General features: G+C 46.3%; 1 protein-coding gene across 2 annotated transcripts in view; it reads right to left on the reverse strand.

Annotated features, from left to right (window-relative positions):
- Nucleotides 1-13,648, reverse strand: part of RGP1 (RGP1 partner of RAB6A GEF complex) — a 79,142-nt gene that overhangs the window by 38,656 nt on the left and 26,838 nt on the right. For both annotated transcript variants that reach the window (XM_075330512.1, XM_075330522.1), the window contains 4 exons: nucleotides 12,391-12,532; nucleotides 1,214-1,350; nucleotides 1,056-1,139; nucleotides 786-935 (listed from right to left, as the gene is read on the reverse strand). In XM_075330512.1, the coding sequence (XP_075186627.1) occupies nucleotides 786-935; nucleotides 1,056-1,139; nucleotides 1,214-1,350; nucleotides 12,391-12,506 (487 nt within the window). In that variant the 5' untranslated portion in view covers nucleotides 12,507-12,532. The remainder of the gene's footprint in view (nucleotides 1-785; nucleotides 936-1,055; nucleotides 1,140-1,213; nucleotides 1,351-12,390; nucleotides 12,533-13,648) is intronic.

The raw sequence follows: 13,648 nt of genomic DNA on the forward strand, positions 1-13,648 counted from the left end.
TAGCACTGTATGTATAGAATCAGCCTGATAGTGCCAGTATAGCACTGGTTTTAGGTTATATAGGAAAATCCTGGTGATTGGTGCGCTTTAAGGCTATGTGCGCACGTTGCGTACAAGCCCTGCAGAAATTTCTGCAGCGATCTGAAGAGCACATGTGCGCTTTAGATCGCTGCAGAAATGTCCGTAGTGAGCGCCGATTCCATGCGCTCTGCCTGCAGCTCCTGCCATAGACAGAGCAGGAGCTGCCGGCAAAGCGCAGGAAAGAAGTGACATGTCACTTCTTTTTGCGCAGCGCTTCGGCAGTAGCCGAAGCGCTGCGCTCTTAAACGCCATGTGCGCACGGCCCCTGCACAATCTCCATAGACTGTGCAGGGGACGCAGGACGCATGCAGTTACGCTGCGCTACAAAGCGCAGCGTAACTGCATGTTTTTACGCGACGTGCGCACATAGCCTTAGGGTACGTGCTGACGATCAGGATTAGTAGCGCTTCGGACACAGGGTGTTTTCGCTGTGTAGTACAGTACAAGGTTGGATTTATAGAAATCTCCAGCCCTCTCTTCTCATTTCTACGCTGCGTATACTGACCTGCAGTGCGGGTTTCCTATCCGCAGCATGTCAATTTCTTGAGCAGAGACGCTTGAATATCCTGAGAGGGAGAAAGCAGCAGACGCAGCAAAAATACGCTGCGCCCAGAAGGCTAGATAACCCTGATCGCGGGCACGTACCATAAAGATGACAAACACTTCAGTGAGCAAGTTCAGTGTTAGCGGGTGAATGGTCTCACCGTTCAGTAACAAGACGCGGAATGGAAGGCGCAGCAGCTGGATCGGGCAGTTCACTCTCTGGCAGCCGATAGTCAACTTGTAGACATATTTAACTGACTGGCCTCGAAAAGATGGTGGCGCCGTGAGGGGCAAAGTCTCACTGTAGGAGTCTGAAACGAGAGCAAGTCCCAGTGTCAATTTACATGAGAAGTCAGTGCCTGCCACCTCTCAGACTCTTCCACAACACAGCTATGTCAGACCACGAGGACCCCAGTATCTCCCCTTCTTACATGACTTTGTCTCCCCAGGGTCTAGCCGCAGGTCACAGAACAATATCTTGGGAGGAGTAGATAAGATACACTGCCCTCTCTCACCTAAGAAAAAAAAGAAGAGATTAGGGAGGCAGTAGAGGGCGCTGCGGGGATTGGCGGAGGGGGTTCATACACACCTCTGTTAGGGATGAACACCGTCTCGTTCTCTGCCTGCACGTCCTGCCGGGGCTCCTCACTGGCTGGTAGCTGCACCCTGCTGTCACTAGCATGAAACTGGCAGTGTATCTGTGCACTCGCCCACGCCAGGGTCTCACTGCAAGAGGAAAAGACTTATAACCACCAACACCTTCAACCAAGAGCAGGCCCCAACATCCAGCCTGCGGTGCACTAGTGAGTACACACTGTACTATATAACCTGCAGTTTATAGAAACACACCATCCCATCCAGATAACACAACATCCACCACCCTCCAGTCCAGAGAACCCAATATCCGCTCCCCATCCAGAGAACCCAACATCTGCCCCCCCATCCAGAGAACCACACATCAACCACCTTGTCCAGACAACTCAGCATCTAGCACCCTCCCGTCCAGAGAAACCAAAAATCAGCCACCTTGTCTAGACAAGCCAACATTAACTACCCTCATGTCCAGAGAACCCAACATGAGCCAACCTGTCCAGACAACCCAGCATCCACTATCCTCCCGAGTCCCATCCAAAGAACTCTACATCCGTTACCCCATCCAGAGAACACAACATCTGGCACCCTGTCCAGAGAACCAAACATCTACCAGCCCATCCAGAAAACCAAACATCTTCCACCAAGTCCAGAGAACACGACATACGTCACCCTGTCTACAGAACACCAGGACATCAACCGTAACTGCAGAAAAACAAACATCAGCTACTCCATGCAAAGAACCTAACATCCTTTACCACATCCAGAGAATCCACACATCCGCCCACCAGTCCAGAGAACTAAACATCCTCAACCACATCCACAGAATCAACACAGGCGCCACCCAGTCCAGAGAACCCAACATCCTCAACCACATCCAGAGAATCCACACATCTGCCACCCTGTCCAGGAAACCCAACATCCTCAACCACATCCAGAGAATCCACACATCCGCCCACCCTGTCCAGAGAACCCAACATCCTCAACCACATCCAGAGAATCCACACATCCTCCACCCTGTCCCGAGAACCCAACATCCTCAACCACATCCAGAGAATCCACACATCTGCCCACCTGTCCAGAGAACCCAACATCCTCAACCACATCCAGAGAATCCACACATCCGCCCACCTGTCCAGAGAACCCAACATCCTCAACCACATCCAGAGAATCCACACATCCGCCCACCTGTCCAGAGAACCCAACATCCTCAACCACATCTAGAGAATCCTCACATCTGCCCACCTGTCCAGAGAACCCAACATCCTCAACCACATCCAGAGAATCCTCACATCTGCCCACCTGTCCAGAGAACCCAACATCCTCAACCACATCCAGAGAATCCTCACATCTGCCCACCTGTCCAGAGAACCCAACATCCTCAACCACATCCAGAGAATCCTCACATCTGCCCACCTGTCCAGAGAACCCAACATCCTCAACCACATCCAGAGAATCCTCACATCTGCCCACCTGTCCAGAGAACCCAACATCCTCAACCACATCCAGAGAATCCTCACATCTGCCCACCTGTCCAGAGAACCCAACATCCTCAACCACATCCAGAGAATCCTCACAGGCGCCACCCTGTCCAGAGAACTCACCATCCTCAACCACATCCAGAGAAGCCACACATCCGATACCCTGTCCAGAGAACACCACAGTGTCAGCCATCACCTCAACAAGCACAACCACATCTGTTATCACCTCAGCGAACACATCTGCCATCACAATAACACCTGTTAACACTTCACTGCCATCATTTCACAGACAACAAGGTAAAGAATCCACAGGTGATGGCTCCAACCAAACCTAAACCTTGGTCTTAGAAGGAAAGATAAAACTTAACACTTGATCTTCTGGTTGTGATAACAGATTGTGTAAGAGATCAGTGCATGCTCAATAAGACTCCCTGAAAATATCTCTTTTGTTTAATTTTATTGTCCCCAATATCGACCAACATGAGAAGATAAGTAAGTGTCCTGGCAGAGCATCTCCCTCCTGCACAGTCTGATGGCCACGTGCTCCCAGGGTGTTGATGACCTGTCACTTGGGCTAACAAATATGAACAGAGCCTTGTCTGCTGTTCTATTCCTCTTTGTGCCTGAGCCACTGTATTGCACGTTAATTGCTTTCGCTGCGCAGCAGGTAAAATGTCTGCTTGTAGATCAAATGTGTAGCAGAGTCTTCATCTGCCTCTACAGAACACAATTTATATCCATTCACAAGGGACAAAACTCATTTCTTTTCCAAATGGTAAGATGGCTGTGCGGTCTCATGGTACAGAGACTTGCAGAAAAGTGATGCAAGTGATGAAAGCAGCACAATTGCTCCCAAGAATGTCCCAGACATAGGGAGATCAATACTCTGGAGAGGTGAATATTGGAAGCAAATGAACTGGGACAGTGGTGACCAGATGAAGCAGTAGAGATGGATCAGCAGGACTGTTGTAGAGGAGACCAGATGAAGCAGTAGAGATGGATCCAGCAGCACTGTTGTAGAGAAGACCAGATGAAGCAGTAGAGATGGATCAGCAGCACTGTTGTAGAGGAGACCAGATGAAGCAGTAGAGATGGATCCAGCAGCACTGTTGTAGAGGAGACCAGATGAAGCAGTAGAGATGGATCCAGCAGCACTGTTGTAGAGAAGACCAGATGAAGCAGTAGAGATGGATCCAGCAGCACTGTTGTAGAGGAGACCAGATGAAGCAGTAGAGATGGATCAGCAGGACTGTTGTAGAAGAGACCAGATGAAGCAGTAGAGATGGATCAGCAGCACTGTTGTAGAGAAGACCAGATGAAGCAGTAGAGATGGATCAGCAGCACTGTTGTAGAGGAGACCAGATGAAGCAGTAGAGATGGATCCAGCAGCACTGTTGTAGAGAAGACCAGATGAAGCAGTAGAGATGGATCAGCAGCACTGTTGTAGAGAAGACCAGATGAAGCAGTAGAGATGGATCCAGCAGCACTGTTGTAGAGAAGACCAGATGAAGCAGTAGAGATGGATCAGCAGGACTGTTGTAGAGGAGACCAGATGAAGCAGTAGAGATGGATCCAGCAGCACTGTTGTAGAGAAGACCAGATGAAGCAGTAGAGATGGATCAGCAGCACTGTTGTAGAGGAGACCAGATGAAGCAGTAGAGATGGATCCAGCAGGACTGTTGTAGAAGAGACCAGATGAAGCAGTAGAGATGGATCAGCAGGACTGTTGTAGAGGAGACCAGATGAAGCAGTAGAGATGGATCAGCAGCACTGTTGTAGAGGAGACCAGATGAAGCAGTAGAGATGGATCCAGCAGGACTGTTGTAGAGGAGACCAGATGAAGCAGTAGAGATGGATCAGCAGCACTGTTGTAGAGGAGACCAGATGAAGCAGTAGAGATGGATCAGCAGGACTGTTGTAGAGGAGACCAGATGAAGCAGTAGAGATGGATCAGCAGCACTGTTGTAGAGGAGACCAGATGAAGCAGTAGAGATGGATACAGCAGGACTGTTGTAGAGGAGACCAGATGAAGCAGTAGAGATGGATCAGCAGCACTGTTGTAGAGAAGACCAGATGAAGCAGTAGAGATGGATCCAGCAGCACTGTTGTAGAGAAGACCAGATGAAGCAGTAGAGATGGATCAGCAGCACTGTTGTAGAGGAGACCAGATGAAGCAGTAGAGATGGATCAGCAGCACTGTTGTAGAAGAGACCAGATGAAGCAGTAGAGATGGATCCAGCAGCACTGTTGTAGAGGAGACCAGAAGAAGCAGTAGAGATGGATCCAGCAGGACTGTTGTAGAGGAGACCAGATGAAGCAGTAGAGATGGATCCAGCAGGACTGTTGTAGAGGAGACCAGATGAAGCAGTAGAGATAGATCCAGCAGCACTGTTGTAGAGGAGACCAGATGAAGCAGTAGAGATGGATCAGCAGCACTGTTGTAGAAGAGACCAGATGAAGCAGTAGAGATGGATCCAGCAGGACTGTTGTAGAGGAGACCAGATGAAGCAGTAGAGATGGATCCAGCAGGACTGTTGTAGAGGAGACCAGATGAAGCAGTAGAGATGGATCCAGCAGGACTGCTGTAGAGGAGACCAGATGAAGCAGTAGAGATGGATCAGCAGCACTGTTGTAGAGGAGACCAGATGAAGCAGTAGGGATGGATCAACAGCACTGTTGTAGAGGAGACCAGATGAAGCAGTAGAGATGGATCCAGCAGGACTGTTGTACAGGAGACCAGATGAAGCAGTAGAGATGGATCAGCAGCACTGTTGTAGAGAAGACCAGATAAAGCAGTAGAGATGGATCAGCAGCACTGTTGTAGAGGAGACCAGATGAAGCAGTAGAGATGGATCAGCAGCACTGTTGTAGAAGAGACCGGGGGGGGAACAGTTGTGGTCACGGCCGATGACCGGTTCCGTGACCTTGGGGGTCGGTCCGATAAAAAAGGGTGAAAAATAAAAAGGAGCGATCTGTAATAATCTGTAATAGATCAGTGCACACAGCGTGCCATGGCTCTCAGCAGTGAGAGTCCTGATTACACAGCAGACCACAGTATACCATGTGCACTGATCGATCTGTAATAAATCAGTGCACACAGGCTGCCATGACTCTCGGCAGTGAGAGTCCTGATTACACAGCAGACCACAGTATATGATGGGCATGGAGCGATCTGTAATAGATCAGTGCACACAGGCTGCCATGGCTCTCAGCAGTGAGAGTCCTGATTACACAGCAGACCGCAGTAAATGATGGGCATGGAGCGATCTGTAATAATCTGTAATAGATCAGTGCACACAGGCTGCCATGGCTCTCGGCAGTGAGAGTTCTGATTACACAGCAGACCGCAGTATACGATGGGCATGGAGCGATCTGTAATAATCTGTAATAGATCAGTGCACACAGGCTGCCATGACTCTCGGCATCTCAGCAGTGAGAGTCCTGATTACACAGCAGACCGCAGTATACGATGGGCATGGAGCGATCTGTAATAGATCAGTGCACACAGGCTGCCATGGCTCTCAGCAGTGAGAGTCCTGATTACACAGCAGACCGCAGTATACGATGGGCATGGAGCGATCTGTAATAATCTGTAATAGATCAGTGCACACAGGCTGCCATGGCTCTCAGCATCTCAGCAGTGAGAGTCCTGATTACACAGCAGCCCGCAGTATATGATGGGCATGGAGCGATCTGTAATAATCTGTAATAGATCAGTGCACACAGGCTGCCATGACTCTCAGCATCTCAGCAGTGAGAGTCCTGATTACACAGCAGACCGCAGTATACGATGGGCATGGAGCGATCTGTAATAATCTGTAATAGATCAGTGCACACAGGCTGCCATGGCTCTCAGCAGCGAGAGTCCTGATTACACAGCAGACTGCAGTATATGATGGGCATGGAGCGATCTGTAATAATCTGTAATAGATCAGTGCACACAGGCTGCCATGGCTCTCAGCAGTGAGAGTCCTGATTACACAGCAGCCCGCAGTATATGATGGGCATGGAGCGATCTGTAATAATCTGTAATAGATCAGTGCACACAGGCTGCCATGACTCTCAGCATCTCAGCAGTGAGAGTCCTGATTACACAGCAGACCGCAGTATACGATGGGCATGGAGCGATCTGTAATAGATCAGTGCACACAGGCTGCCATGGCTCTCAGCAGTGAGAGTCCTGATTACACAGCAGACTGCAGTATATGATGGGCATGGAGCGATCTGTAATAATCTGTAATAGATCAGTGCACACAGGCTGCCATGACTCTCAGCATCTCAGCAGTGAGAGTCCTGATTACACAGCAGACCGCAGTATACGATGGGCATGGAGCGATCTGTAATAGATCAGTGCACACAGGCTGCCATGGCTCTCAGCAGCGAGAGTCCTGATTACACAGCAGACTGCAGTATATGATGGGCATGGAGCGATCTGTAATAATCTGTAATAGATCAGTGCACACAGGCTGCCATGGCTCTCAGCAGTGAGAGTCCTGATTACACAGCAGACCGCAGTATACGATGGGCATGGAGCGATCTGTAATAATCTGTAATAGATCAGTGCACACAGGCTGCCATGGCTCTCAGCATCTCAGCAGTGAGAGTCCTGATTACACAGCAGCCCGCAGTATATGATGGGCATGGAGCGATCTGTAATAATCTGTAATAGATCAGTGCACACAGGCTGCCATGACTCTCAGCATCTCAGCAGTGAGAGTCCTGATTACACAGCAGACCGCAGTATACGATGGGCATGGAGCGATCTGTAATAGATCAGTGCACACAGGCTGCCATGGCTCTCAGCAGCGAGAGTCCTGATTACACAGCAGACTGCAGTATATGATGGGCATGGAGCGATCTGTAATAATCTGTAATAGATCAGTGCACACAGGCTGCCATGGCTCTCAGCAGTGAGAGTCCTGATTACACAGCAGACCGCAGTATATGATGGGCATGGAGCGATCTGTAATAATCTGTAATAGATCAGTGCACACAGGCTGCCATGACTCTCAGCATCTCAGCAGTGAGAGTCCTGATTACACAGCAGACCGCAGTATACGATGGGCATGGAGCGATCTGTAATAGATCAGTGCACACAGGCTGCCATGGCTCTCAGCAGTGAGAGTCCTGATTACACAGCAGACTGCAGTATATGATGGGCATGGAGCGATCTGTAATAATCTGTAATAGATCAGTGCACACAGGCTGCCATGGCTCTCGGCAGTGAGAGTTCTGATTACACAGCAGACCGCAGTATACGATGGGCATGGAGCGATCTGTAATAGATCAGTGCACACAGGCTGCCATGGCTCTCAGCAGTGAGAGTCCTGATTACACAGCAGACTGCAGTATATGATGGGCATGGAGCGATCTGTAATAATCTGTAATAGATCAGTGCACACAGGCTGCCATGGCTCTCAGCAGTGAGAGTCCTGATTACACAGCAGACCGCAGTATACGATGGGCATGGAGCGATCTGTAATAATCTGTAATAGATCAGTGCACACAGGCTGCCATGGCTCTCAGCAGTGAGAGTCCTGATTACACAGCAGACTGCAGTATATGATGGGCATGGAGCGATCTGTAATAATCTGTAATAGATCAGTGCACACAGGCTGCCATGGCTCTCGGCAGTGAGAGTCCTGATTACACAGCAGACCGCAGTATACGATGGGCATGGAGCGATCTGTAATAGATCAGTGCACACAGGCTGCCATGACTCTCGGCAGTGAGAGTTCTGATTACACAGCAGACCGCAGTATACGATGGGCATGGAGCGATCTGTAATAATCTGTAATAGATCAGTGAACACAGGCTGCCATGACTCTCGGCAGTGAGAGTTCTGATTACACAGCAGACCGCAGTATATGATGGGCATGGAGAGATCTGTAATAATCTGTAATAGATCAGTGCACACAGGCTGCCATGGCTCTCAGCAGTGAGAGTGCTGATTACACAGCAGACCGCAGTATATGATGGGCATGGAGAGATCTGTAATAGATCAGTGCACACAGGCTGCCATGACTCTTGGCAGTGAGCGTCCTGATTACACAGCAGACTGCAGTATATGATGGGCATGGAGAGATCTGTAATAGATCAGTGCACACAGGCTGCCATGACTCTTGGCAGTGAGAGTCCTGATTACACAGCAGACCGCAGAATACCATGTGCACTGATCGATCTGTAATAATCTGTAATAGATCAGTGCACACAGGCTGCCATGACTCTGGGCAGTGAGAGTCCTGATTGCACAGGACAATGCACTGCTGAAAACGATCTTTGATGCTGCACATGGGGTGATCAGCAGCCTGCTTAAATGGCAAGAAAATCATGAAACAAGGTTTTAATAACTCTTTTTCATGATAATCTTGCAGTGAGAATGCTCTTTTCTTTCTCCCCTTATCTTTCTAAACAACCAACTTAGATTATATTTGCTGGGATTGTTGTCTATCATCTTTCTTGATCATCCTAATCCCTATGTGGTTGGTGGACAGATTTTTAAGAATTTCCGGTGAACAGATTTTATTTATATCAAGTAGCAGTTTTTCACTCAACAATTTCGACTTATATTATACTGATTGGTATTGGACTGATATTGGACTGATTGATATTGGACTGATTCATATTGGACTGATATTGGACTAGTATTGGACTGATTGATATTGGCCTGATTGATATTGGACTGACATTGACCTGATATTGACCTGATATTGACCTGATATTGGCCTGATATTGGCCTGGTTGATTTTGGATTGATATTGGACTGATTGATATTGACCTGATATTGACCTGATATTGGCCTGGTTGATTTTGGATTGATATTGGACTGATTGATATTGGACTGATATTGGCCTGATTGATATTGACCTGATATTGAACTGATATTGGACTGATATTGGACTGAAATTGACCAGATTAATATTGGACTGAATGATATTGGACTGATATTGGCCTGATATTGGCCTGATTGATATTGGATTGATATTGGACTGATATTGACCTGATATTGGCCTGATATTGGCCTGGTTGATTTTGGATTGATGTTGGACTGATTGATATTGGACTGATATTGGACTGATATTGACCTGATATTGGACTGATATTGGACTGATATTGACCTGATTGATACTGGATTGATATTGGACTGATATTGACCTGAAATTGGACTGATATTGTACTGATATTGACCTCATATTGGACTGATATTGGACTGATATTGACCTGATATTGACCTGATATTGGATTGGACTGATATTGACCTGATTGATATTGGATTGATATTGGACTGATATTGACCTGAAATTGGACTGATATTGTACTGATATTGACCTCATATTGGACTGATATTGGCCTGATTGATATTGGATTGATATTGAACTGATATTGGACTGATATTGGACGGATTGATATTGGACTGATATTGGACTGGTATTGGACTGATTGATATTGGATTGATATTGGCCTGATATTGGCCTCATTGATATTGGATTGATATTGGACTGATATTGACCTGATATTGGACTGATATTGGACTGACATTGGACTGATATTGGACTGATATTGGACTGATTGACCTCATATTGACCTGATATTGGACGGATATTGGACGGATATTGGACTGATATTGGACTGATATTGGACTGATATTGGACTGACATTGGACTGACATTGGACTGACATTGGACTGACATTGGACTGACATTGGACTGACATTGGATTGACATTGGACTGACATTGGACTGACATTGGATTGACATTGGATTGACATTGGACTGATAGACTGCATATTGAACTGATATTGGGCTGATATTGGACTGATTGACTTGATATTGGACTGATATTGGACGGATATTGGACTGATATTGGACCGATTGATATTGGACTGATATTGGACTGATATTGGACTGATATTGGACTGATTGATATTGGACTGATATTGGACTGATATTGGACTGATATTGGACTGATTGATATTGGACTGATATTGGACAGATATTGGACTGACAATGGACTGATTGATATTGGACTGATATTGACCTGATATTGGACGGATATTGGACTGATTGATATTGGACTGATATTGACCTGATATTGGACGGATATTGGACTGATATTGGACTGATATTGGACTGATATTGGACTGATATTGGACTGATTGATATTGGACTGATATTGGACAGATATTGGACTGACAATGGACTGATTGATATTGGACTGATATTGGACTGATATTGACCTGATATTGGACTGATATTGGACGGATATTGGACTGATATTGGACTGATATTGGACTGATATTGGACGGATATTGGACGGATATTGGACGGATATTGGACGGATATTGGACTGATATTGGACTGATATTGGACTGATATTGGACTGATATTGGACTGATATTGGACTGATTGATATTGGACTGATTGATATTGGACAGATATTGGACAGATATTGGACTGATATTGACCTGATATTGGACGGATATTGGACTGATATTGGACTGATATTGGACTGATATTGGACTGATATTGGACTGATATTGGACTGATATTGGACGGATATTGGACTGATATTGGACTGATATTGGACTGATATTGGACTGATATTGGACTGATTGATATTGGACTGATTGATATTGGACAGATATTGGACAGATATTGGACTGACAATGGACTGATTGATATTGGACTGATATTGGACTGATTGACCTGATATTGGACTGATATTGGACTGACATTGGACTGACATTGGACTGACATTGGATTGACATTGGATTGACATTGGACTGACATTGGACTGACATTGGACTGATAGACTGCATATTGAACTGATATTGGGCTGATATTGGACTGATTGACCTGATATTGGACTGATATTGACCTGATATTGACCTGATATTGGACTGATATTGGACTGATATTGGACTGATATTGGACTGATTGATATTGGACTGATATTGGACTGATATTGGACTGATTGATATTGGACTGATATTGGACAGATATTGGACTGACAATGGACTGATTGATATTGGACTGATATTGGACTGATATTGGACTGATATTGACCTGATATTGGACGGATATTGGACTGATATTGGACTGATATTGGACTGATATTGGACTGATATTGGACTGATTGATATTGGACTGATTGATATTGGACAGATATTGGACAGATATTGGACTGACAATGGACTGATTGATATTGGACTGATATTGGACTGATTGACCTGATATTGGACTGATAGTGACCTGATATTGGACTGATATTGGACTGATATTGGACTGATATTGGATTGATATTGGACAGATATTGGACGGATATTGACCTGATATTGATCTGATATTGACCTGATATTGGACGGATATTGGACGGATATTGGACGGATATTGGACGGATATTGGACGGATTGACCTGATATTGGACGGATATTGGACGGATATTGGACGGATATTGGTCAGCAGTCCTCTCCAGCACAGGCAATGTAATTCTGTAGCTTTACAAGGCCAGATTCTTGGCCACACAGGATATAAAATGATTCTCCCCATTTGCGCACAGCCCAGACTGTAGGGCACTAGCGGAGGTGACGGGATTTACTGACGTCTTCCTACATGGTGTCTGTAACAATGCAAGATCTGCTGGACAACGCGGCTGAGACCAGAGGTGATGATGGCCGTGTCCTGGAGGAGCGTACCTGCTGGCAGAAGTGGAGAGCGCAGACAACGGGTTGGTGAAGGCCACGACACACTCCAAATTCTCACCAGCTAAATAGACCGGGCCTCGGACAAGCTTCGCAACCACTTCAATCATTGTGTAAATGAAGGAGAATCTCTGACCTGCAATAAAAAGCAGCTTATCATATCAAAGACATCACAAGACAGAAAAAGAGAGGAATCAACCTGCAACATGAAACCAGCGGCAGCTCATTATACTGGAGACATCAGAAGACAGAGAAAGAAGAGAGGAATCAACCTGCAACATGAAACCAGCGGCAGCTCATTATATTGGAGACATCAGAAGACAGAGAAAGAAGAGAGGAATCAACCTGCAACATGAAACCAGCGGCAGCTCATTATACTGGAGACATCAGAAGACAGAGAAAGAAGAGAGGAATCAACCTGCAACATGAAACCAGCGGCAGCTCATTATACTGGAGACATCAGAAGACAGAGAAAGAAGAGAGGAATCAACCTGCAACATGAAACCAGCGGCAGCTCATTATACTGGAGACATCACAAGACAGAAAGAAGAGAGGAATCAACCTGCAACATGAAACCAGCGGCAGCTCATTATACTGGAGACATCAGAAGACAGAGAAAGAAGAGAGGAATCAACCTGCAACATGAAACCAGCGGCAGCTCATTATATTGAAAACATCAGAAGACAGAGAAAGAAGAGAGGAATCAACCTGCAACATGAAACCAGCGGCAGCTCATTATACTGGAGACATCAGAAGACAGAGAAAGAAGAGAGGAATCAACCTGCAACATGAAACCAGCGGCAGCTCATTATATTGAAAACATCAGAAGACAGAGAAAGAAGAGAGGAATCAACCTGCAACATGAAACCAGCGGCAGCTCATTATACTGGAGACATCACAAGACAGAAAGAAGAGAGGAATCAACCTGCAACATGAAACCAGCGGCAGCTCATTATACTGGAGACATCACAAGACAGAAAGAAGAGAGGAATCAACCTGCAACATGAAACCAGCGGCAGCTCATTATACTGGAGACATCAGAAGACAGAGAAAGAAGAGAGGAATCAACCTGCAACATGAAACCAGCGGCAGCTCATTATATTGGAGACATCAGAAGACAGAGAAAGAAGAGAGGAATCAACCTGCAACATGAAACCAGCGGCAGCTCATTATACTGGAGACATCAGAAGACAGAGAAAGAAGAGAGGAATCAACCTGCAACATGAAACCAGCGGCAGCTCATTATACTGGA

The sequence above is a fragment of the Anomaloglossus baeobatrachus genome, chromosome 1 (assembly GCF_048569485.1).
Source record: "Anomaloglossus baeobatrachus isolate aAnoBae1 chromosome 1, aAnoBae1.hap1, whole genome shotgun sequence".
Classification (NCBI taxonomy): domain Eukaryota; kingdom Metazoa; phylum Chordata; class Amphibia; order Anura; family Aromobatidae; genus Anomaloglossus; species Anomaloglossus baeobatrachus.